This window comes from Corella eumyota, chromosome 4 (assembly GCF_963082875.1).
Source record: "Corella eumyota chromosome 4, kaCorEumy4.1, whole genome shotgun sequence".
Lineage (NCBI taxonomy): Eukaryota > Metazoa > Chordata > Ascidiacea > Phlebobranchia > Corellidae > Corella > Corella eumyota.
In genome coordinates, this window is record NC_137493.1 from 11,153,662 (window position 1) to 11,180,376 (window position 26,715).

The 26,715-nt window shown below is 27.3% G+C and overlaps 2 protein-coding genes across 2 annotated transcripts; both read left to right on the top strand.

The window, feature by feature from the left end:
* The first annotated feature begins 99 nt into the window (after window positions 1–99).
* On the top strand, window positions 100–2,148 carry LOC145751161 (uncharacterized). Its single transcript, XM_082567258.1, has one exon. It carries the CDS (start codon window positions 217–219, stop codon window positions 1,696–1,698), a length of 1,482 nt encoding a protein of 493 aa, XP_082423384.1. The 5' UTR covers window positions 100–216; the 3' UTR covers window positions 1,699–2,148.
* On the top strand, window positions 2,147–26,347 carry LOC145751155 (phosphatidylinositol 4-kinase alpha-like). Its single transcript, XM_082567251.1, has 43 exons — window positions 2,147–2,268; window positions 2,378–2,494; window positions 2,969–3,050; window positions 3,434–3,604; window positions 4,090–4,308; window positions 4,544–4,698; window positions 5,159–5,357; window positions 6,025–6,152; window positions 6,508–6,669; window positions 7,183–7,339; window positions 7,629–7,731; window positions 8,294–8,389; window positions 8,769–8,859; window positions 9,588–9,796; window positions 10,262–10,349; window positions 10,607–10,888; window positions 11,230–11,338; window positions 11,561–11,709; window positions 12,267–12,400; window positions 12,679–12,829; window positions 13,282–13,382; window positions 13,893–13,998; window positions 14,205–14,378; window positions 14,932–15,102; window positions 15,526–15,633; window positions 15,785–15,885; window positions 16,293–16,530; window positions 16,976–17,097; window positions 17,486–17,626; window positions 18,176–18,426; window positions 18,974–19,113; window positions 19,352–19,510; window positions 19,851–19,994; window positions 20,608–20,741; window positions 21,063–21,170; window positions 21,588–21,714; window positions 21,953–22,147; window positions 22,439–22,600; window positions 22,949–23,080; window positions 24,331–24,455; window positions 24,557–24,677; window positions 25,199–25,372; window positions 25,537–26,347. Exons 1-43 carry the CDS (start codon window positions 2,191–2,193, stop codon window positions 25,804–25,806), a joined length of 6,384 nt encoding a protein of 2,127 aa, XP_082423377.1. The 5' UTR covers window positions 2,147–2,190; the 3' UTR covers window positions 25,807–26,347.
* The last annotated feature ends 368 nt before the right edge of the window (window positions 26,348–26,715 follow it).

Consider the following 26,715-nt stretch of genomic DNA (forward strand, 5'->3'; position numbering starts at 1 on the left):
TATTGAGGTTAATATTTGAAGTGTTTACTCATTGTTTATGTTGGTTTTGTATTGCAAAGATGCCGGTGAAAAGTTAGGTTTACTCAGTTGCCTGTTGAAGCTTTGTTTAAGAATATAACTAACTAATTTTAGGTATACATACCAATTGCTTGCATGCTACACATATAGAAAGATATGGTTTAAGTATAACATTTAAAACGGCAATTTACGAATAAAATGTCCTCAACCAAAGATGACAAATTAGATATATTAACTAAATTTGGCGAACTGGACAGGAATGACCAGGATCAGGTTTTGAAAGGAATTTTGTTAAAATGTAAACCAAAACAGCTACAAATGCTTTATAGTGACAGCAGACAAATGCTTGCTGTTGACTTCGTGTCGTTTATTCCCAGGGAAATAGTAGATCGTATATTTTCATACCTAACCGCACAGGAACTTTCACGCGCTGCGTGTTGTAGTTTACAATGGCGGGAGAAAACGAACTCAAGTAGTTTATGGAAAGCTCTCTGTAGAAGCAACCAGTGGTTACATTTTGGTGAAGGATCAAGTCAGCAGTTAGAGTTATTTCGGCCTACTCCACCTACATTAGTCCCACAAACCAATCTTACCTCACCCACTTTTTATCCAATACAAATGAACTGTAGAGACCTTTCACCTGTATGTAAATGGAAGGACATATTTATTCGCGCTCAACATCTACACAAAAATTGGGCAACTGGTAGATACGTCGTGTTGCCTCCTTTGCGGAAACACAAAGACAGAATAACTTGTATAGACTGCTCCGGTGGTGTTGTAGTGTCTGGCAGTGATGACCGCCATGTGTTGTTATGGGATGTCTACACTGGAAAGTTGTTGCACAGTTGCAATCACCATGCTGACGGAGTCACGTGTGTTAAAATAAAAAACAATCTTCTCTTAACTGGTTGTGGCGATGGAATTGTCAGAATTTTTAACATAAGCACTGGGAAATGCCTTGGTCATCTTATAGTTGAAAACACTGGTGCTTCAGCTGTCAGGTTTTTAAGTTTTGATGGCACAATTGCTGTAGTTGGCTACGACGATCGTGCTCTTAGAATATGGAATGTTATAAACGGTCGATGTTTGTACAGACTTACAGGTCATACTGACGACTTAGTCAGTCTAATGTGTCATGAAAAACACGCTGTCACCACATCATGGGATGAAACTATCAAGGTTTGGGACATTGAGCAAGGAATTTGCGTTTACACTCTTATCGGACACACTGAGGTTGTGCATTGCTGTAAGCTCAATGATCAATACATAGTAAGTGGTGGTGGAGACAAGATAATTAAAATTTGGTCAATGGTAACAGGTGAATCCACCCACACTCTAATTGGCCACAATGATGATGTATACTGTGTTGATTTCAATGAAGAGTTTATAGTGTCTGGGTCAGCTGATAGCTCAGTTCGAATTTGGAATTGGTTCGGCTTGTGTGTTCATACTCTTAATGAGCACATTGGTGTAGTTAGATGCCTGGCTTTGAGCCGTAACATGTTAATATCAAGCGGCGATCAAAAGAAGATAATTGTGTGGGATGTTAGAAAAGGATCCATGCTTAATGTCGTGCACAGGAATCCGAGCCTTGTTAACTTAATGTGGGTTGATGATGTAAAAATGATTGTTGCTTCCCCAGAATCACCTGGCAACTTGACAATAATGAGTTTTTGGTAACATAAATATTACTTATCATTTTTTAGACACTATTATAGTAAATATATGCTTGCCAAATTTGTGTTTATGCAATGGAAGTTATAAAGGATTACTGAATAGCTTTTTAAAATTAGTATTAATTGATAACGGTAATTAATATAACAAACAAATTAATTTATCAATATACAGTGTTAGTGATTTTAAATGTTTTTTAAGATATTTTATTCAACCATTATATTACTTGTATTGTGCCTAATCTAAATGTAACCAACTTTTGTTTAAAATTTCAAAAGTTGTAACTTATCTAAAAGTTTCAAATCTGTTTTGTTTTTGTTCTTTGTAACAATAGTAAAAATTTAGTAGAATAATATTGGCTGTAGTATTTTATCTCACTGTGTTTTCATGTTTGTTGTTTATTTAACATAAATACAACGTTATTGTTTTAACGATTTTTTTATTTTCTTAATGTAGCTTGTACTTTTTTAACTTTTTATTTAACATATTAACATTAAAATGGATAGTTTTTATTGTAAGTCGGTTATAAGGCTCGCAAGAAAACTTGCAAAGAGTAAAGAGGATTCTTCTAAAAATGTAGGTAGTAAACTAATGTAAAAATTAAGTAACTTAAACTGAAATTCTTACATTTTTAAAAGAGTGTTAAATAAAATTCATGAATTTAAAATTAATTTTTTTTTCAAAGGCAAAAAAATTGTTAAAAATGTGTCCACAAATCAAAAATGGAGGTTATCAATTAAACACAAGATATCATTTTGCAATTATTGCCACTGGGATGTACTTGCTGGAATCAAAATTAGAAGTAAGAAAATGATTTTTTTATAGCAAATTTATTCTAGTAAAATGATCTTGTTTACATTGGTTTGGTAATTACAAAAATTATTAATTTATTATGTTAGCCTTTTAATAAGGATCCCCCAATGACTAAATTTACTACATTTCTGCATTGATTTCTGATATTGGAAGTCAATCTCATGTACTTTAAACTTTTCAGTACATTCTAAACATTTAAAAAATCAATATTATACAGATTTGATAGTGTATAATATTGGAAAGTTGACTGAATGTTTTTTTTCTTGTGTATAAATATTTAAAAATAGGTAAAATATCTTTTTCATCAAAATTTATAGTTTAATTAAACAAAATGATCTTAGTTTTTGTTTTAAATGTCGGCCCTACAGTTTTTTTTTTAAAAACTACAGGTTCTTTAAAAAGACTTAATATGTTATTCTTTTAATTTTTGTTGTTGGAACCAACTATTTTAATTAATATTTAGCATCCTGAGATTGTTGCATATTTTGTTAAACTTCTTCATTATCTTCCATCTGCAACATGGCACTTACATGAAGAGGAAAAAGGTATTTGCAACAAGATTTAAGTTATTTGTATTTACTTATCATTTCCTTTTATTAATGTTGGATTTTTAAAAATGCTTGTACCTTAATATTTTTGTACTCTTATATTTTTAACTCTGTGATTTTATGTTATATTTTTTTTATAACTTAATTCTTGGTGTGGTAGGGCTGAATTCACGATATATCATGGGGTAACATTTTTTTTCTTGACCCAGTTTTGTGTTGCTTTTGGCAAAAATATTATTGACTTTATTGCCAGGTATTAATCTGCTAATTGGTTTCGGGCCTTGGCAGAAGTTTGTATTGTTTATAGCCTAGCTTGCGTGTAATAAGAAATAAAAATTTATAAAAATTCTAACTACTACTCTGATTTCAAATTATTTCAGATGTTTTGCCTGTGCCAGAAAGAAATTCATTCTGTTTGGCCACTATTTTAAGCGATGTTTTGATTAATTCGATCAACAAAAATGAAAAGGAAACTTCAGAAAATATTATTTCCACTTTTATCACTACCTTGCAGACTTACGTCAAAGCAATTCAATCAACAATAAGTGACGGTAAAATTTTCGAAATAAAATCTTAAATTTAGTGATAAATGTTTGGTTCAGTTAGATATTTTCGAGTTGATTTGCTTAATAAAAAAATATATAAAATCTTCTATTTGTTGTTAAAGTGTTAAGATTTTCCACTAAATTTTAAGTTAATTTATATTATTTATTAGTCCTACTAGTTACTTATCTGCCTTCCATGCAAAATTTTTGCAAAAAATTTTGGTTATTTTTTTAGTGTAGATGTTATTTCTTTATTTTGTTAATTTAATTAAGACTACTCTTACTTAAATATCTGCTGTTCTACCATTATTGGTTAAGACCATTTTACTGCAATTTTTGCTTGTTTTAGAAGAAAGATTACTGTAAATCTTATTAATATTAACATATATTTGCCCTTACTACAAACAGTATTTTTTTTATATATATAAATACTAAAATCATTTTTTAAACATTTTTTGTCTTTTTTATACAATAGTTTGTTCTACTTTTAGAAACTCTGTGTTGCATTGTAATTCCATCTGTATTAGGATTACTTCGAGGTTTTGGTCGTCGAAGAATCAACAAACCAAGTATTTTGCTTTGTATATTTGCAAAGGAAGATTTATACAACAAATCGTCTGCTGAAGCTACTTCAAATTTCAGCGGTTATCGTAACTTGCTTACAGAATCTATGCAAACTGTTTCAGGCCATCCTAGCAAGAACACTGAAAGTAAATTGCTATTATGTTTTATTTTGTAATTCAAGATGCAATTGTATTTCCAATTTACTTTTTTGCAGTCATTTTTAGTAATTTCATATTAAAAATCATTATAGTCTCTTAACCTAAAAAATTCTTTAAATAAATTAATATTTATTTATTTTAAAAACTTATGTGTGACCAATTTAAAAGTTTCTTTAGTTAAAAATTTCATCCTTGCTGTTTTAATATTTTATGTGTTGAACAGATTTATGTTACGCGAAATTGTTAAAAAGATTTGGTTCAAGTTATTCAAATTCTGATTCTTCAGTTCGAATTCGTACTGAGATTAATTTTGCTGACGATGATGTTAAAAATTCTGCCATTTTTACACAAAAACAAATACATCAGCTACATGACTTGGTAGTACTTTATAAAATTTAGGTGTTATTGATTTTTGTTTTAAAATCACTTAGTTATATTTTAACCCAGAATCTAAAAAAAATTGTAAATTTTGCAATAAAATCCAGGTTATAATTAAACTTGTAATAATTTTGGATAAATACTGGGTTTTATTAACTTGAAAGTATAGCCTACATATGGCCCCAAATTAATAAAACCAACAATACATATTTAATTATTTAGTTGATGATATTTAAAAAAAAAAATTAATAAATATTTGTATAATTTACTTTTATAATTAATAAAGGTTGGGTCAAGTATTAAATGTTTTTATTATCTGGACTTTATTATTGTTAAATTTGTTTTTAAGATTGACATATTAAATTTATCTAAAAACAAATCGAAATTTTTTGTCATTATATGTAATCAAAACTTTCAAAACTAAATAAAATTCCTAATATAAGATTTGTTTTATATTCAGATGAAGCAACTTTTGAGGCAGAACAACCTCATCAAACTTGATCAATCTCTGTTTAATTTCAACAAAAATCTGACTCTGAAATCTAACTCGAAACATCACCAACCAATCAAAACTTCTCCTTACAAAACTTTTTCTGAAACTTTTGTGCTCAATATTATGAGCTTTTTTAAAGATATTATTGGCAAAACTGCTTTATCTGGTAAGTTAATTATTTTTATTTAGTCAATTGCCTGTCTAATTCGGTACATTTTAAATGTTGTAATATTGTCACAACTTGCAACTAATACTTTTATTTTTGATCAATACCTTTTTATATATTTTTTAGGCATCCTTATAAATGTAATCTACTAGGCTTTATTATATGAATTATTGTCTTTTTAATTCCAGTGCCTATTATTCAGTTGCATATTTTATTTTTTTGTATATATTTTATCTTTATCCTTAATGTGGAAAGGTCGAATGCACGACCTAAACAATTAGTTATTCCGACCCAGTCTCGAGATGCCTTTAGCAGTTTGGGATATTATATTGATTATAATTGCCCGATAATTATTCTGCTGATTAAGTTCTGGCTTAGCAATACTTTGTATCGTTAATAGCGCCTTACTCAAGGCCGTTACAGCATGAAAGCAGTGGGGATTGAACCCACGGTCTCATGGTGGTGTAGCAAGTGTTCTTTCCACTACACCATGCTGTCGGTATAATGCCTATTATACAGGAAATATTTTTATTAGGATTAATATTTAATTAATTGTAAATGTATACCTTAGAACTTGTATGTAATAAATTTTTAGTTTAACAATTATTGCTTAAAATTTAATTTGCTATATAAATAATTAAATTAAAATTTTTTTATATATTTTAAGATGAATTGTACAAAGAGTTTTCCAAGTTATCTGAAAGCACTTTTGTTTGCGGATTTAGTGAAATAACAAAAATGATGAAAAAAAAGGAAGATTTAATTCACAATCATTTACATCAATTTCTAATGCAGGTAAAAAAATTTATTTAAAATTTATTTAGATTTATTAAATTGACATTTTTCAAAAAAAAAAAAATATTTGAGAATTAAATTTTACCAAAGTTTTGAAATTTTTAAAAAAAAAAAGAACATTTCTAAGTGAAAAATTAGGTTGGGTAATAAAAAAAAGTCCCACGTTTGGTAAATTAGTGGTGGTTTTTGATCAAATAGTCATTTAATTAAATAGTTTTGATATGACAGTAATTTAAATTAGACATCAGGCAATAAAAAAAAAATTTGGCAACATAAGAAATGGTGTGCTTTACAAATGTCAACTAATAAATGTTTTTAAATTATTAATTTAAAAAAAAAAAAATTTTTATTTTAGTGTCGCGCATGCGCAGTGTGTATAGAAGTTATATTACTTACTCACGGTGGGGAAAAAAGTGAGACCCAGCGTATTTTTGACAAGTTGAAAAGTGGATTTATGACAAACGAATCTAGTCATATTTTTCTCGCCCATGTACCACTTTTATATGCATGTTTAAAGGTAAGTTAAACAGAAAAAATGATTTTAATATCTGTTTTAACATAACCTTTACTTTAAATAAATGAAACTTAAAAATATTTAAAATAAGAATTTTATAGTTAGGTTACTAGTTCGTTTGTTTAAAAAAACAGTTGTAACATGGACTTAGTAAGTGTATTACAGTATATTCAGTGTAATATTTGTTTTACCAACCAACTATTTACTAAAGGTTTATTTTATCTATTTTAACTTTTTAACAATATATTATTTCATTTAAGTTAAACCCAAACTAGAAAAAGCTAAAGCTATTTATTTTACTAGTTGAATGCCCACACTGTGGGCTACATTTTGATTGTTGTAACATTCTCACAACTCTTAAATAGTTTTTGCCCTTGATACTACACCCATGCAACACAAACAGAAGTTTTTTTATTTTAAGGGCTACAAAATTGACATACATGGCTAATATAATTTTCTAAGCTTTAATATTTAGCTTATAGAAACATTTTTTTATTTTGTTTTATATTTTTAAAGGGAATTGGAATTTTAGCAAAATCCACTCCAAGTTTTGCCTCACAAATAATCTCAACACTTCGTGATTTTTTGTTAAAACCATCACCTGCTTTAATTAAACTCAACAAAATAACTGGACCCAAATCAAGCATGAATGCACATTCTGAAATCTTCACATGTAAGTATACATGTTTTTAATTTATTTTTTGAAAAAACTTAAATTTTATTTTAATTTTTAGCATATTTTAACAGAAGTGTACAAAATCCCTTTTAAAAAATTAATTTTTTTAACTATATTTATAAATTAAAAAAAAGGAAATAAAAAAAATTTATAGCCAGTACTAGTTTTCTTTGGTTAAATATTTATATTTAAAAATAAGGGTTTTCATATTTTTTTATCTGCATTAATTTTTTTTATAAGTCAAATTAATTAAAATTTTTTATTTACAATTTATTTATTTACGCAGTGGATAGAAAAACATCACACCTATCTTTAATGTCTTCTTTTGATGAAAATGAGTCGGAATCCTATTTTTATTTGAAAACAACTGCCATTAAGAGTCTTTGTTTGTAAGTTTGTTAAATTACTTAAACAGCATGAAATAATGTTTAAATAAATTTATATTATAAAGTATGATAGGCTATAAAATATTGTCAACAGGTTAATTTTTTTATTATTTAAAAGAGGAAATTCAAGCCTTTTTAATAGGTTACTGTCATAATTGAAAAACTATTTTACCGAAAAGACATTAAACTAAAGCTCTGGAAAATAAATTTTAATTTGTGATAAAAATTTGACCTAATTTTTAAATTTTTTTTTTTTTTTTATCAAAAAAATTTGATTAAAATAGTTTAGATTTATATGGGTGAATATCTTATACTGATTTAGGTCTCTTATAGCATGAAGCAGTTTTGGATACTTTTAAACTTAATATACTTATTGTAAATTAACATTACCTAATATTGTTTACTGTAACAAAAGTAATTACTAATCAAATTACTAGACAATAAAATATGTGAGTTTAAAGAACATGGACCTTGAAAGCTTTTGGTTAATAATAACTTTATTATTCTTTTAATAATTACTGTTTTGTGTTTTTTGAGATAAAACTTAAATAATTTTTGTTTTAAGAGCTTTAATAGTTGGACGAGACAGTGATCCTGATTGTGTTGCTGCATTTTTATCTTCGATGTCAAATCAACTTTTTTCAACTAACAAAAACGAGAAGTAAGTTAAATTTGTTTTTATTATCTAAAAAATTTAAATTTTTTTGGTTGTGCATTTTATTTAAATGAACTTTTATGTGGCATTTAATATGTAAATTATAATTTAAACAATAATAAATTATAGCCTATATGTTAATAATAAAATACTCTAAAATAATTTACCAAAAGCTAAAAAATAAACTAATCATAAATATAAAATGTCTTTTTTTAATTACATATATTTTTCACTTTATTATTTGGTCAGAATTTTTACCATAAAATTATCAACCAGGGCATGATTTCAAAATTATATGAAATAAATTAAATGTTAAAATATTTATTACACCTTAACCCCAGTATTTTTTAACTGAACTAAAATTTTAATTATTTTTTTTCTGTAGATGTGATCTAATGATTAAAACACATTGTGTTGAGATTATGACTCACATCAGTGTAGCAAGTGAAATTGCAGATGACAAAATAACACAACAGGTTTGTTATTATAATGTTTCCTTATTCAAAATTTTAAAATACCATTTTTAAACATTTTAAAATCATTAATTTGCTTAAGCTGTTGAAATACAGATTTATAAAAGCATGTTTGTAGTAACTAGTCATTTGCTGCCCTATATTTTCATTTTTGTTATATGGTCTCAACTAATATTTGCCTTTGTAATTTACCTCACAATAAATAAATTTATAGGTTTTTAAATTAAACATTTAAATATATTATCCACTGAGCTCTGTTATACCAAGACTAATCAACATCTTGTCTTATATTCGACACAAAATTTTATTTATTTTAAAGGCTTATAGATTTGACATACATGTAAATGATAAACATAAAAATATTGTTTACTTAAACATAAAGTAACGTCAGTTACTCCGACCCAGTTTTATATTGCCCAGCAATTATGCTGCTGACATTTATAGCGCCTTAATCAAGGGCATTACAGCATTAGAGCAGTGGAAATTGAACCCACACTCTCATGGTGGTGTAGCAAGTGTTCTTACCACTACGCCACGCTGCCGGTTTTACTCTGCCACGCTGCCGATTTATATAGATTATAACATGTTAGCAGTTGATATTGAACTTTAAGATTTAAAAAAGTAACACTTATTTCTGCTAATATCTCATTCTGACAAACCGCTAATGAATTTACAAACCCTATTTTATATATTTTGAGGTATTTTAACAAATATTACAAATTATTTTACAGGTTGTTGGTACTTTACAGCAACGTCTTAACTCTCCACCCTCACAGTTAGATGTTTTGATTATTGACCAACTAGCCTGTATAGCTGTGCTAGGTCCTGACCATTTGTATCAAGAAATATTGAACATGCTGCTGCAGATTTGTGTAAAAGCAAGCTCTGCTGCTTATGGTAGTAATAAATCAACAGAAATGGATGCAACATCAAGTTTCAGGTAAGAGTCTAGTAAGGTCTTTAAATCTTTAATTTGGTTTTTTGATTTACCAAGTTAAGTTTAATAACTTTCCCATGTAGTTGGTATATTTGTATTGTTAAAACTAAGATTTTTAAATATTTTGAATTTTTTTTATATTTTTGCATTTTTTTATAAGAATTATCAATAGCCTCCCTATGGCCAGTAATTTATTTTTCGTAATATATACATAACTATCAATAAACATTTGCCGGTGATAATTTGACAGGCACCACAAATTGCAGTTATATTTATTTTGTAGGCTTGTAAATTGAACATACGTATAAATATAAATTTATTGTTTCTTAAACTCCATTTTATATAAATATGCATATTTGTTATGATCTAAGGAAACAACAAAGTTAGTTACCTGATGTTGAAATTGTAAGGTGTAATATCTTTCTTCTTAAGACAATAAGTCGACAATTTTGAATTTTGTGTTTTTAGACATTGCTCATTGGCTACCATTAATGCTCTTGCTAATATTGCTTTGTATCTTGATAAATACAAATTATCAGAAACATCGAATAATCAGGTAATAATAAAATCAAAATGGCCACTGTATAAATATAACCTTTCTAATTATCTCTTATTTTTTGTATTGTATGGTATCATATTGCTAAATAATTTACTTGTTTAGCTGTAATTATTTTTAAAGTAAAAGTAAGTTGAAAACATTGTTATTAAAGTAAAAATAAAATTTATTTATTTTAATTTTTTTTTTTTTATTTTGACAAAAATACATAATAAAACTATAAGTTTTATTTCAAAATATTAATATTCTAATTGCAGAACACTAGTACAAGCACACTACAATCAACAAATAACATAAAAACAACAACAACAATAACAAAAATACAAACGAATGAACCTCAAGAAAGCTCAACCCCATCTCGTCTTGTGTCTCTACTTATCCGATTACTCGAGTTATTTGTACAACTCGGGTTAGAGGGTAAGCGGGTGGCAGAAAAGTTGTCAAGGCAATCTACATCCGGGGTTGTGGGGGTTGGTGGGGTCTTAAAAGCCTCAAACAGTGCCGGAAATTTAGGGGTTTTGATTCCGATTATTGCTGTGGTAATCATGAAATTTTTTTACTTTTTGTTTCACTTTTTTATTTTGTGTCCACTGAGCTTTTTACTTAAAAGTTTTGCCATAATTTAAGAAAAAAATTTATTATCAGTTGTACTTTACGGTTCTCGGAAAAATTTAGGCCTGTTAAGTATGAGAGTAAATTAGTGAGGACTGTAAAGTACAAGAGAGAATTTGGAAACACCATAAAGTACGAAAGAAAATTAGGAATAAAAAATTATGAAAGAAATAAAATGTGATTTAAAATTTACTATAAGTTTGTGAGTTGTGTTTCAGTCTGTATGTTTTTTTTTATTGGGTGATTACTGATAAGTTAATGTTTTTAGTTATTGAGAAGACTTCCAGCAATATTATCTCCTCCCCCGCGTTTACACAAACTTTTCCGAGATTTCTGGCTTTATTCTGTTGTATTTGGTTTTGCTACTGAACCTGATGGTAAATAGTTGTTTTTTAATCTTTTGTGCATATAAAATAACTCAAAACATTATCAACAAAAAATTAAATTAAAATTGGGTTCAAATATTATATTTAAAATTTTTTTTTTATTATTTATTTTATTATAAAAAAATTATTATTTTTTTTATTATAAATAAAATCTAAATGGTGTGCGGAAAAATGTAAAAAAATATTTTTTTGTTTAAAAAAAATGTTTTTTAGCTTCCACCACAAATTTTTGGCCATCTGAATGGCACGAAGGAACGAGTGAAATTGCAGTAAAATCTCCACTTCTTATATTTCCCAGTGGAGATCCACTTCGTAATGGACTTCAATATAACTCAGCATTAAGAAATGACTCAGTAACACCAGTAAGTTTGGAGTGCAATTTGAACATAGAGCAATTTGTTTAATGGAAACTTTTTGTTTTATTGGTCAAAGTAATAAATGAATTACTGTTATATTGCAAAAACATTTTACCAAATAATTCTTTTATAAACCATATGCCAGAAACTTCATTTTACCAGAGATAAGACATATTCTATTAAACCCTTTTTATCTAAACCTGTTTTTAAAAATCCCATTCACTTTTTATAAAAATGTTGCCTAAATTTGGGTAAAATGGTGTTTTTAAAATTTTAGTGTTTTGGAGTATGTTTGTTCGATAATATGGGCAATAATTAATCAACAAAACATTACAGTATTAGAACACAAAATATGATTTTTACAAAGCTTTAAAATAAAAGTCTTTTTTGATAAATAAATGTTTTATATACCATCAACTTAAAGTATCAGTTATGCAATGCCAGCATTAGGACACAAACTCAAATCTTTAGGTTTAAGATTAATATGGGTCTGGTTTTAATTTTCATGTGGGTAACAAAACTAGATGAATGTTATATTTTTTTTAATTTGAATTATATTACAGACAGAACTAAATGACTTAAGAGTTTATATCACCAACTTGTTGGGTAATTCTGTTGATGCCACTCCTCATATTAGTCAGATGGATTTTGCTCTTTGCACCTACTTAATGTCTGTATACCGCCTTGAAAAATTAAGGTAAAATTTAATAATTAAATTAACAAACAAATGTGAAAGTTTGTCCAATTTGTGTAATATATTTATTTAAACCATAATTAGTGGATAACAATACTAAGTATTATTCAAAATGTGTTATGTTTCCTATAGGCATATTTAGATTCGAAATTAATATGTTTTTTTTTTATTTTAAATAATTTGAAATTAACAACCAAATTTATTAAATTAAAAAGTTAATAAAATGAGCTATAATATTTTTTGTAATTTGCGAGTTGTTTTTTGTTATTTTTAATTTTTAGAGTACTTCATAGTGAGGAATATTCTCTTGATATTTTGTTTACTTATTTGGAGGATCGAACAATCCAGAAAGATAAATCTCAGATGTGGAAATGTATTAAAGTTGTTGCTGATCGCACTTTCTGTGTGTTTCTCGATATTATGTTAGCAAAGGTATTTGAAAAAAAATTTTTTCTTAAAAATTTTTTTTTTTAGATAATTTTTTGATGGCCCTTCAATTTTATAGATTTTAATTTTTGGGTTATTAGTGGTTAACAGTCCTCAACAATTTTTACCTTACTTACAGTTGTCTAAAATATATATGAAAAACTCTAATTTTCTATGTTTTATTATTGGATAAACTCTGACACTTATTTTAACTTTATATTAATTAAGTTTATATCGAATATTAGAATAATTATTATATATAAATGTGATTACAATACTATCTAATGTAGTAATATGTACATGATTTTTAATAATAATTGCATTTTATGTTTAACAGTTTTATTTCTACAAGTCTCATACACACATACATCTCAAATTAATCTATTTACCAAAGAGCCCCGAATTTTTAATCAGATCATAAATTAAATGTGATCTTATTTTTTTTTTTAATTTTGTAGGAGAAAAAACCTTCCACTGAAAAGTTGTTAGCCGAAAAAGCCCAATTTCTACTAATCAAGTTTAACAGTGTTCAGAACAGGATCAGACAAGTTGCTGACAGGTTAAAAATGTTAAAAATTTTATTTATTTATTCAAAATAATTCCTTAAAACTTCTCCGTATAAAATTAACACTTAAATATATATTTACTTGATAAGATTTTGGATTTTATTTTGACTAGAAAATATTTTCTATTTTAAAATGGTGCTTTAAATAATTACTTACAGTTAGGTTTATTTTAAACTATTAATTTAATTACCATGTTTAATTTAATTACCACTGCATTTCAATTGTTATAATATAGCACCCAACAACAAAACTTGTTCTAATAACTTACTCGCAGGCCTTAAATTGCAGTTTTTTTACTTTAAAGGCTTTTAAATAGGACATTTAAAACATTTAGACTCCATCGAATATAATTTTAATTTTTAAAATTAAATTTAGAATAAATTGATATTAAAATGTTGTTAATATAAAGTGAACAATTAACTTTTGAATTTATTTTTTGTTCATATAAAAAAATGGTTGTTTTTTAATTTATTATTAATAAATTAACTTTTTATTTATTCCAGATTTCTGTCATTGCTTGTGGACAAATTCCCACATTTATTATGGAACACAACAGTACTAAGCACTATGTTAAATTTACTTCATTTACTTTCTTCTACACTGTCAACAGTAAGTTTCTATAACAATTTTATTATTTTTATAAGATTTTGATTTATATTTATTATAGCAACTTCAATATTTTTTAAAATTTAATAAACTTGAAAAAATCTGTAAATTAAAATTTTTTAACTTCTGATATTATAAATTCAACAAAATTGAGTTTTTTTTTAATTTATGTTACACCTATATTAATTTTTACTTTCTTTATTTTTAAGGGTCCTTTTGCTGAAACTCCAGTGTTGAATGTACCTGGAACAAATTATGAAGTTCAGCTTCAGGACTCAAGAAAACTGAGGGAAAAAATTGTTGAAGATTTTACCAAACATTGCAAATACTTTTTAAGTGAAGCAATTAAATTTGCGCCAGCTACTACGGGAAGCCATTTACAAGTAAATTACTTAAAATAAAATTTTTATCACAAATGTGGTATTATTATATAAAAAATAGTTACCACTCTTGAAATAAAAAATGGTTATTTTGAAAGACTTGGTGGGTATTTGAATTGTAAAAGTTAAAAGATGCAAAAGCTTGTACTAGTAATATACATGTAGTCTAAATATAAAGGAGGTAAAACAACATGTATATTTAAGTATGTCTAATTTACACGCCTTTAAACTAATTTATTCCTGATGTGGAAATGCCAACTTTTGGTCCAAACATAGAGTAACATTTTTTCCCTGACCTAGTCTCTAGTTTCTTGTGGTAGTTTTTGATATTATTAAGAATGAATGCCTAAAAATTGATAGCTTTTTTGTGTCATTGTCTTTCATAATGCCTTTCTCAAACACCTAGGCTTCAAAGCATTGGGGATCAAACACACAATCATGTAGTAAATCTAAGTATTCCAACCACTGCAACGTTTCAGCAGATTTAATAGTAACTTACCAAACTGGTAATAATGCAGCTGGTTAGGTAGGCAACTAACTAGAATATTTAATTTAGGAATACCTAATTAAAGTGGAAGAAATATCCAACATGCAACAAATAGAATCAAATAAAAGCAACATTCATATTGGGTTAGCTTTAGCTACTGAGGTAACTTTAGCTAGTGGATCAATGGAACGTTCTAGTTTTATTTCATCGATGAATCGAAGGAACAAATTTCTTGGCGTAGTAAGTTGAATAAAATTTATTAAAAGGGTCATGAAGTTAGAGGATTTTTTTTTAAGTTATACTGGTATTTGTCCTACTTACACTAAAATACCATTATACAGTATTTTTTAGTGTAGAAGAGTTTAACGTTGCAAAAAAGGGTGTTGTATGTCTGTATTTTTTTTGTATATTTCTTAAGTGTGGATGTGAGAAGGTCAAATGTGTGACCTAAACAGAGAGTGACAACAGTTACCCCTAACCAGTCTCGAGTTACCTGTGGCAGTTTGAAATATAATAAATTATACTTGCCCAACAATTGAGCTGCATAAAAATATTTTTAATTTGTTGAAAAAAGTATTTAGAATTCCAAATTGACATGTAAAGCAACATTTTGCCAAAATGTGTAAGCCTTTAGGTGTTTTTAAATTTGGATTTCTTTATTAGGTGAAGGGAATGTTAATATTATGTCAGAGCACTGGAATGAATTTAAGCGAACTTATCTTAAAAGAATACAAAACTGCACTTGAGAAAAATAACCAAGAACAAATTGTTGTGAGTTATTTTAAAAAAATAAAATAAAATACAATGATAAAAATATATTAAAAAAAAAATTTTGTAACTTTTAGAGTTTTGGGTAAAAAATAAATATTTAGTAAAAATTTTAAAATTGCGCAGACACTAACGTTATTTTTTCTTTTTTTAGGATATTTTAAATAGAGGAACAGCGCTGTTAGTGGCCCGAAGTGATGAAAATTATAGGAATCATAAACTTTTGCGAATGATTACGTGGTGTTGTGTACAAATGTAAGAATACAATATTATTTTAAAATATTTAAAAAATATGTTATTTTATTCATATTTATTAAAAATAGCTTTGCTTGTGTTACTTTTAAAAATATTTATTTCAGTTTTTTTATTTTTTTTTCTTATTGTGGCATGGGAGACATCACGGTCTAAACATAAGGTGGCATTTGTTACAATGACTCAGTCTTGAGTTAACTTTTTTAAGTTAATATTAAGAAAATAGCCCCACAATTAATCTGTGGGATGGCTTTGGGCTTTAGATGAGTTTATATGATGCCTTATTCAAGGGCACTACAGCTTTAAAGCAGGGAGACTGTATTGATAGCATATTGTTATGCAATGCTCTCACCAGTTAACCAGCACTAGTGTATAAACTTATCTTTCTTTTTTTAATCTTTTACTTTAAGGTTTTGTACAAAAGTAGTTGAAGGTGCAATAGAATGTTGGCAATGGCTGCTGTCTGCTAGAAATGACATTTCAGCTGATTTAATGTCCAACATGACGTCTGCATGGCAGACAACGGTTGATCAAAAAATGGGGTTATTTTCACCTGATCCTGACGAAGGTGACCCACTAGCAGTGTCAGAGGATCATGTTCCGCACCCCTCGCCCCCTAATGTAGGACCTCATTTAGTGTGGATTCAGGTACAAAAAATACTTACTATAATTAAATGTGACTAACTTTAATTTATTCCAGTTTGGATGTTCTTTTTGTTTTACTTTATTATATTTTACCCCCAAAATTCGTAACTAATATTTTTTAATCTTTTAAAAAAAAAAAATCGTACTATGTATGTATACTAGTCAATGATTTCAATTGTTTTAATAGGTTCGCAACTAATGTTTTTTGTGATAAATAATTACACACCACAAACATTGTAGTTACTTCTAACAAGCAAGTGTACTATAAGTTTCCTTTTTTTTACCAACAATGACCTCTCAATTTAAACTTGATTATATAAAGTCGCTATTAAGTTTGTTATATCAACCTTCTCACTCTGACTTTTTTTTTCATTTTGAGTGTTATTTTGTATAAAATAAGTTACAAAATCACATTTATTATGATTTAAAAAATCGATACTTTTTTTAGTTTTTGCAACAAAGATTAGATGTGGTCAAGTATAGCAGTTTAGAACAAACCAGATATCTGGTTAATCTGGTGCACCAAACTTTAACAATGAGCAAACCTGGTTCATCTACTCATATGTCAAGGTTTAAAATTTACCTTTTTTTACAAAATAGTCATAAAAATATTAAAATTTTATTGTATATACATCTAATTAAAATCTGATTAAAAAACTAAATGCTGTTTTTTCTATATTTATATGATTTAATAATATTAACATTACTGGCTAGACAATTACTAAATTTAGTTTAATTATGCTAAAATCTTTATGTAAAGTAATATATAAGTTTAAAAATACTGATATTATGAAAAACGTATTTTATATATTTTTATGTATTTAAAAACCTAAAAAAAAAACTGATTAATAACCAAATTAAGTTTACAAAAACATCTAAAAATTAATATTTTTTTAAAATTTATATACTAGAGCTAGTTGCTATAAAAAACAAATAACTTACATTAAAATATTTTCAGGCACATAGCAGCTGTAGGAACTCGTTTTTCACTCATCAACTTAGCTTTTAGTATTCTGCATAGTTTTGAGGCAAATAGTTCTTCACTTGAGAAAAATATTTTACGGGAAAGAATTCATTTGACTATTTTTGATTATTTTTGGTAAGTAATATTTGGGTTTAGTTGATTTATCATTAAATTTGTAAACGAAAAACATATCTAACTTTTCTTTTAGGTATAGACTTTAGGCTAAAAAGTTCTCAATAGAATAAACTTTCAAAACAATAGAAAATGTTTGAAAAAAATATATATTGCCAATTTATAAAGCACATAAAAAAACAAAATCTTGTATTCTAACCATTAAAAAAATTTTGATCATTTGTTTTTAACAGTTCTTGGAAAATCTTAGGATCGCTTAGTACGACAGAGAATTGAGTAGGGCTGTAAAGTACAATCAAGAATTAGCAAGGACCGTTAAATCTGAAAAGAATCAGTTAGGATCGAAAAATATGAGGAAGAGTTAGGTAGGCCAGTATAGTATGAGAAAAAATAGAATACAGTTGTAAGGTATAAGAGAGAATTAGGCAGTACAATGAAGAACAAAAGAGAATTACCTAGAACCGCAAAAAACTTGAGTTTTTTTGAGAACCGTTAATTACAAGTGATCCCATTTTTTTTTGTTTTTAAAAATCAATAACAACATTTTTTTAGTCACCCCCGGCGATTTCCAGTCCAACCAGCAAAAGAATTACGAAACGACATCGACGTGACTCTCAGATTATGGCATTACGTTCATGCCGATCGCAAATATTTAGTTATTGATGAAACCCCAGTCAACAACATTCAATCATCAACAGGGTCCTTTAAGGTCCCCTCAACTATGTCTCGACTTGGAGGTAACTCTTCGACGTTGTCGCTAAAGAATTTAAGTAACTCCCCAATGTCACCAAGGAACTTTTCTGGTGAGTTAGATTTTTATTGTAAAATGTTAATCTTTTTTTTTTAATTAATATTAAAACAATTTTTTAATAACAATCAATAAAATGATATTTTCTGTAAAACGAGTATACTCCTAGTGTGTTCCTAATATAGCAAGTTACCACTAGTTTGCTTATTGAAATATGAACCCTGCACACTACAATGGTTTTTTGTTTGGCCTATGTGCATATGATTCAATCAACTTTATCATAAATATGTTTTACTGATTGAAACTTTATATATTTGCTAATGTTTCAACATTATCAGATATTTGTAATCACTGGTTGATTGCCTGCCCTTAAGGTTGCTTTTTAATTTTCATAGTATGTACCCAACTTGCAAATTTACCCATGATAATTTACCCATAAAACTAAAAAGGAAATTTTTTGTTGTAAAGACATTTAAATTCAACATATATATATATATTTATATATTGTCTACCAATCTTTTTTTATATAGAAATTTTTCTATTTTAATAAATAATGAGGATGTTAACAACACTGTTAAACTTACAATATTATATTACTACAGCTGGAAGTCCCGATCCAGAAGTAATATCTATGTCAAACGTATCAGTGACCGCAGGTAGTGCTGGGTGGATGAATACTGTCCCTGTTCCTTCTAGAAGATCTACTTATGCTGCCAGCAAGAGAAGTTCTAAAAAGGGAAAGGTAGTTAAAAATAATTTTTTGCTTTAACGGAATGTCAAAACTTATTATTGTTTATAGTTCACTATTATTTTATAGTTGCGATTATTAATTAAGTTTGTTTGTTGTTACTTTAACAGTGCTTGGATATTTTTACTTTTACTCTTCCGAAATTTTTGAAAAATCTTATGACCCAATTTATGATTTTTTTTTTAAATTAGTTGTCAAAATAAATTTAAAAAATTTCAATATATTTCCTAAGCCTGAAACAAGATTAGGGAGGGAATGTATGAAGCGCAGAAGTCTTCTTATGTACCTTATAACAGCTGAATTGGAACACCTAATAACTTGGTTCAATCCTTCTTCTAAACTTGAACTTAATATTCCAGCTGAAGCTACTGTATCTGCATGGAGATCACAGGTAAATAATTTACAATTTTTTTTTGTTTTGAAGGTTTAAAATTTTTTCTACAAATTTTATTTTTATTTTTTGCTTTGCTTTTTTTGGTTTAACTGTTAAGCTAATCCTGAAAAACATAATAACCAACATGCATATGTCTATTTGAATAATATATGAGTTAGTTTTACCCTGTTTTTATGTTTTTTGGTAACTGATTGAGTTATAGAAAATTACTGTTCAATTGTACTTATTAAAAAAAGAGAATTTGAACATGGAATTTATTTCTAAGTACATGTAAATATTTATTTAATTGACTTAGACTTAATGTTTATTTATTTAATTTAACTATTAACATTTTTAGGAGGTCACCGATCGTCAGTTGAAAGATATGGCTAGACTAGCTTGGGATATTTCACCAATTTTATCGGTTTATTTGGCTGACAGACTTCGCAACGCAGAAGTTATAGTAAGAGAAGTCACATTACTACTACGCAATTACCCAGAGGTAAAATTCAACTTTACAAATATTTTGTAACTTTTATGTATGTTTACCTATGAACGGAGATCAATCCAAAAATTTACAAATTTAAATAATGCTATTTATCAAAATTTATTTTATAAGTTAAAGTACTTTTTTAAAGTTTTAAAGTAAAAAAGAAAATGTCTCATTGTTGGTAAAATGATGTTTGAGAGCATATGTTTTTTTTGTTTAAGGGTTTATTAGGTGAAATGGTTTTTGGTGATAACACACTAAACCATATTTGCAAAATTTTATTCTGTTAAAATATTCATTATATATTTAAAAAATAAACAAGCTGTTAGTGATGTTTCAATTAAAATGAGTGATCATAAATTGCAAATTTGGTATATGCAGATCAGTAATTCTGTAACAATTAGGCATTGCCCCACAAATAAACCTTCATTGTACATGTGTTGACTACATAATTAACATTGAATTATGTTTAAACAATTTTGTAATGTTATATTTAAAATAGTGTTATGTCATAACTAAGCACCGTTATTTTATCCATGCTTTTAAAAGTATTCCTTGTTTTTAGCTATTAATGACTTTTTAAACTATTTATTTCTGGTTTTAACGTATTTATTCATTATTACAGGCAGCGGTAGAATGTTCAAATGCAATTAAATACCTTGTAACAGCACAAACAGTAGACACTGACTCAACTGAGTTAAGTCATGTGGTAACCTGGTCACTTGGTACACCAAGCACTGCACTCTCATATTTTTCAAGGTATATTTTCTAAATACTCTAAAATGTTTAAAATTACTAAAAATGGTTTCAGAAATGCATGTTATGCTGTTTTTTAAGAAAATATTGTATATATATATATATGTTTTTCTATTTTAAATATTCAGAGTTTTTTTTTATTAAAAAACTACTACATTTATATTTTTGATTATATATGTTGATTTTGTGATAAAAATAATCATTTTTTTAAACAATTATTAAAAACAACAAATTAAAAAATGATTTTGGATAAAGCCATTCAATTGTTAAATATTGTTCCATATTTATTTATTTGTTTAATTGTCAATCTGTTTTTATTTTAAGGTTATTTAGTCCACATCCACTTACAGCTCAATATGCAGTGAAGGTTTTAAGAAAATTTCCACCAGAGGCAATTTTGTTTTACATTCCACAACTTGTACAAGCAGTTAGGTATGTGGCCAGTTTAAACTTCTGTTATTTTTTTATTACAAGAATCAAAGTTTTTTTTTAAATATTTTAAAAATGTCATTTTTGAGGCAGGCTTTAAAAAATCCACTTTTGTCAAATTTTTTTTATTTGTCTTTGATGTGGAAGGCTTGGACATTGGGTAGCACAACCCAAAGCAGGGTTGACTTTTAAAAGTTTATACTGATTGTAGTGCCTTATTTATGTGTGCATCAGCATAAAAATAGTTTTATTTTTGTTTTTGCAAACAAATTACTTAAAAACTTGAAGGAAAAAATTCATAAAGAATATAAAAAAAAACATTATGCAATTAAAATTAGATTATTTAACAATTAACTTTTATTTTTTTTAAACTTACATTTTTTTTTTTTTTTTTTTTTTTTTTTTTTTTTAAACTTACAGGTATGATAGAATGGGATATGTGCAAGATTATTTGGTATGGGCAGCTAAGAAATCTCAACTACTTGCACATCAGATGATTTGGAATATGAAAACTAATATTTTTACTGATGAGGAAGCAACTAATAAGGTTTATAATCGCTTTGTATTTAAATGTGAATTTTTCTTTAAAGTTAGAAAATAAGTTAAAAAATTAAAAATGTCTTTTCAAGAATTTTTTCGAAAAAAATAAGAAAATTAATAAATATATAATTTTGCAAATAAAAACAAACGGTTTTTGTTGTTTGGCATATAAATTTGTTACTTAAATAATTTTTAATACCAAATTTTCTTTTAAAGTTATTTTAATAATTCTTGAATTTTTTAAGGACCCAGACATTGGAGACAAGCTTGAAAATTTAATCAGAATAATTGTTTCTAATCTTTCTGGTCCAGCTAAAGCTTTTTACGAGCGAGAATTCGAGTTTTTCGCTGAAGTAACAAATGTTTCAGGGACCATAAAACCATTTCCGAAAGGCAAAGAAAGAAAAGATGCCTGTTTAAAAGCATTAGCTGAGATAAGGGTAAAAAAATTTCCAAAAAAATTTTATAATTTTTTTTATATTTTATTATTTATCTATGTATTTGTTCACTTGAATATTAACAAATTTGAAATAATGTAGTCCTAACAATTCACAACAACCTGAAACATTTTAAAACTAAATAAAAAACAAAAAATTGTATTTTACTAGAAATATATTAGGTGTATATTTATAAAAAATAATAGTTTATCTATTAAAACATTTTTTATACAAGAAAAGCTTTAAAAATATATTTTACTGAATAACACAAAAAGGTTAAAAAATATTTTTCAGGTTCTTCCTGGTTGTTATTTACCAAGTTCACCAGAGTCTTTGGTGTTTGATGTAGACAGGACAAGTGGAATTCCATTACAAAGTGCTGCCAAAGCTCCATACCTTGCTAAGTTTAGTGTTAAAGAATGTGGGATTGCTGAAGTGGAAAGACTAGGCTCAAAGGTAAATTCCTTAAAAGTAGTTTTTGATATTACAAAGTGTATTCTGTTATTTTTTATATAAAAGAGGTATCAATAGAAATTTTTAAAGTTTTATTAAAGCTAGGCATTAAGTTAAACAGTATGTTTTTGGGCCAAATTAATTTTAATACTGTTTAAATTATAATTTAATAACATGGCCACTAAATTAGCTTGTGTTTTTTTTTATTTTTGTTGACAATGACATTGTTATTTTTATATTAAAAAATTAAACTTTTTTTATTTGGAAGTTTAATAATATAAGTGTAAAAATTTTTGCAAAAATATTAAACATTTTATTTTGTAATTATCTTCAGAAATATATTTTGTTTAGGTGGTAGATAAAAATATACCAAGTGCAAAGAATTTAGTTTGGCAAGCTGTGATTTTTAAAGTCGGAGATGATTGTAGACAAGATATGTTAGCTCTTCAAATTATTCAACTCTTTCAAAACATCTTTAAACAAGTTAGTACAATTTTTTTCTTAGTTTTTAAAAAATGTGTGACTATTAATCTGTCTTTTGTGACTAAATTAACTAAAAACTAGATATACAAATATAAGATGCTTCAAAATCTTTTAAAGAAAATTTAATTATTGACAATGTTAAAATCATTCACTAAACTTTTACTCTCATTGTTTGGAACATTCATTGTCGCTTTTACATGTTAACACATCGCCAATTTTCAGTGGTGATAATATTTCATGTGACGTGATATATTTAATAAATATTAATTTCTAAAAAATGATTACGTGACATTTATAAAAAAAAAAAAATGATTACGTGACATTTATAAAAAAAAAAATTAAATTAATCAAAATCGCACATAACCTTTAAGCACACAAATTACAGAAGCCCGCAAATATAAAACTTTTTTTTCCATTGAACGCGTAGATTTAAAATTAAAATTCACATATCATGATTTACTATTTACTGCTTTTTAACTCAATAAACGAATTTAAGCAATATTTTGCAAAACCTATAGGAATGTTGCCTAACGCTAGTTCAAAAAAATTTAAACCAAAATAAAAAGCGTTAATTTGTGAAATCTGAAAAAGAATAGTAATAATAATAATAATACTGACGACAATAACATGTTTTCGAAATTGAAGATTTCGAACCATAATTATTTTGCTAAACCAAAAATAAAACAAGTTTAACAATAGCCTAATATTCTAAACCAATTCAGTTATATTTAAATGTGATAAAAGCAACTAAAAAGCAAACACTACATAATTTTTTTTTGAAGCATATTTAAAATTTTTGATTTGTTGCAGACCAAATTTAATTTAAACTAGAGTCTAAAATCAAAAAAATTGTACATCATCCCCCCAAAATAAAATTTTACATCATACCCCCCCAAAAAAATTGTACATCATACCCTCAAAACAAAATTGTACATCATACCCCCCCAAAAAAATTGTACATCCTACCTCCCAAAAAAATTGTACATCAAATACCCAAAAAAAATTGTACATCATACCCCCTAAAAAAATTGTACATCATATCTCAAAAAAAAATTGTACATCTAAATACCCCCAAAAAAATTGTACATCATATCTCAAAAAAAAATTGTACATCATACCCCCCAAAAAAATTGTACATCAAATACCCAAAAAAAATTGTACATCATACCCCCCAAAAAAATTGTGCATCATACCCCCCAAAAAATTGTACATCATACCTCAAAACTGATAATTAATTTAATTTTCTACAGGTTGGTTTGGACTTATACTTGTTTCCATACAGAGTAGTGGCCACTGCACCAGGTTGTGGAGTTATTGAATGTATTCCTGATTCCAAATCCAGAGACCAACTTGGAAGACAAGCTGATATTGGAATGTAAATTTTTTTTAAAGTGCTTTAACAGAAAATTTTGTTTAGTTTACTTTAAAAAAAACTATTTTGTGTCTCAAAAAAAAAAAAATTTTAATGTATTTTAGGTATGAATATTTTCGAAATAAATATGGTGACGAAAACTCGTCCAAATTTCAAACTGCTCGCAGAAATTTTATTCGAAGTATGGCAGCTTATAGCTTGGTGTTATACATTCTACAAATCAAGGTAATTAATTTTTACCAATAGTTGTTTAATTTTTACGTCTTTTGTGTTTTTGCATTTAATTTGTTTTTCATTAATTTAATCTAAAATGACAAATTTAATAATGCTGGCAGTATGGTTTAAACATGTGGCCCCACAACATTGAGTCATTGATTTAATTCCTACTGCTTCAATGTTATAGTGCTCTAAGAGTAAGTTGCTTTAGTTGGTACCCTTGGCAAGCCTAAAATCTATCGGCAGATTTATTACGGGTAACAGCATTTTTGTTCATTTTCCGTTTCCTTCATTTTCCGTTCCTTCATTTTCCAGTTCTTTCATTTTTCGTTCTTTTATAATCCAGTTCCTTTATTATCCGTTCCTTTCTTTTCTGGTTCCGTCATTTTCCGGTTCCTTCATTTTCCGTTCCTTCATTATCCGTTCCTTCATTTTTCAATTCTACAATTTCCATCCCCTTATTATCAGGCAACTCTGGTAAGGTGGTATATACAAGTGTTTTTTGATATAATTTTTTCTGCAATTTTTAGGACCGCCACAATGGAAACATAATGTTGGACAAAGATGGTCATTTGTTGCATATTGATTTTGGTTTTATGTTCGAATCAAGTCCAGGTGGAAATCTTGGTTGGGAACCCGATATTAAACTAACTGATGAGATGGTTATGATTATGGGGGGAAGGATGGATGCCCCTCCCTTCCAGGTAGACACTTTTGAGTAAACACTTGAATAGATTTTTGTGAACAAGTTGTTTGTGTTATAATGTCAAACTGAAATTTTAAAAAAAATTTATTTTAGTATAAATTTAAAAATATAAATTTGCCTTTAGTTTTCATATTTTTCATAATTTATTAAAATTCTTTTTAGTGGTTTATGGAGCTCTGCGTACAAGGGTATTTAGCAATACGTCCCTACCGTGAAGATATCGTTGCCCTAGTTGCCCTTATGCTTGATACAGGTCTTCCTTGCTTCCGTGGAAACACTATTAAGCTCCTCCGGACCCGTTTCCAGCCCGCATCTTCCTCTAGAGAAGCTGCACAGTTTATGGTTAAGGTCATCCGAGATTGCTTCTTAAGTAAATGGAGCAAGACTTATGATATGATCCAGTATTACCAGAACCAAATTCCATATTTTTAAATTTTTTTTATTTTATTAAATTATTTAGTTTGTTTTAAATTTGGTTTTATTTTCTTTTTGGGAAAAATAATCATAAATGTGTTTATTTTTAAATGTGATATTGTATAAAATATGCAACAAATATTTGCTTGGATGTATTATTGAAATATTTATGGACTAGAATTTGTTATGGTTTTGTTTACATGTATATTATATAGTCATTTTACAATTACGTTTATATTACATATGTAATTATATATTTTTTTAAATTATGTTACTTTACTTTTAAGTAATACTTAACTGTAATTTTCTATATTAATTACATGGTGAACTACCAAAAAACACATTTTTTTTGTGTAGAAATTTTATTGTTTTTAGAGTTATTTTAATTTAGTTATATTTATATGTGCAATGCATAGAAATGTGCCTGCAATTATTTATTTTTGATAGCTAACAATATAATTTTTGCTATACCAATACACTATGTAAAACCTGTGTTTGTGTATGTTCAAAAGGGCGTTATTTGTATTTTTTAACGTTATTAAATTACAACTAAATGAAACATCCTGCATTTACTAATTTAATTTATCAAAGTGCTAAATTGATGGTGACCGCCTAATTTTTTTTTTAAATGTAAATCCGGTATAAATATGTAAACATGTAAATTAGTTGACTGCTAATGTCCCTCCTCTTAACGCAGTGATTAAGGCGTTTGATTGAAGAAAAGAAATCCTTAGAAATTTTTAATAAATTTAAACATTTGAATAATGTGTTCGCGTAAATGTAGTAGTTTTACGTGTCGTTGGTCGGTAAAGACTACCACGCCTATTCAGGGATAGGTCCCCAGTTCGATCCCTGGGCTGGGTGTAAAGCGACCGACTCAAACGGTGGCCGCACCGCGGACGAACGAGTCGGCTTGTAACATTAGTC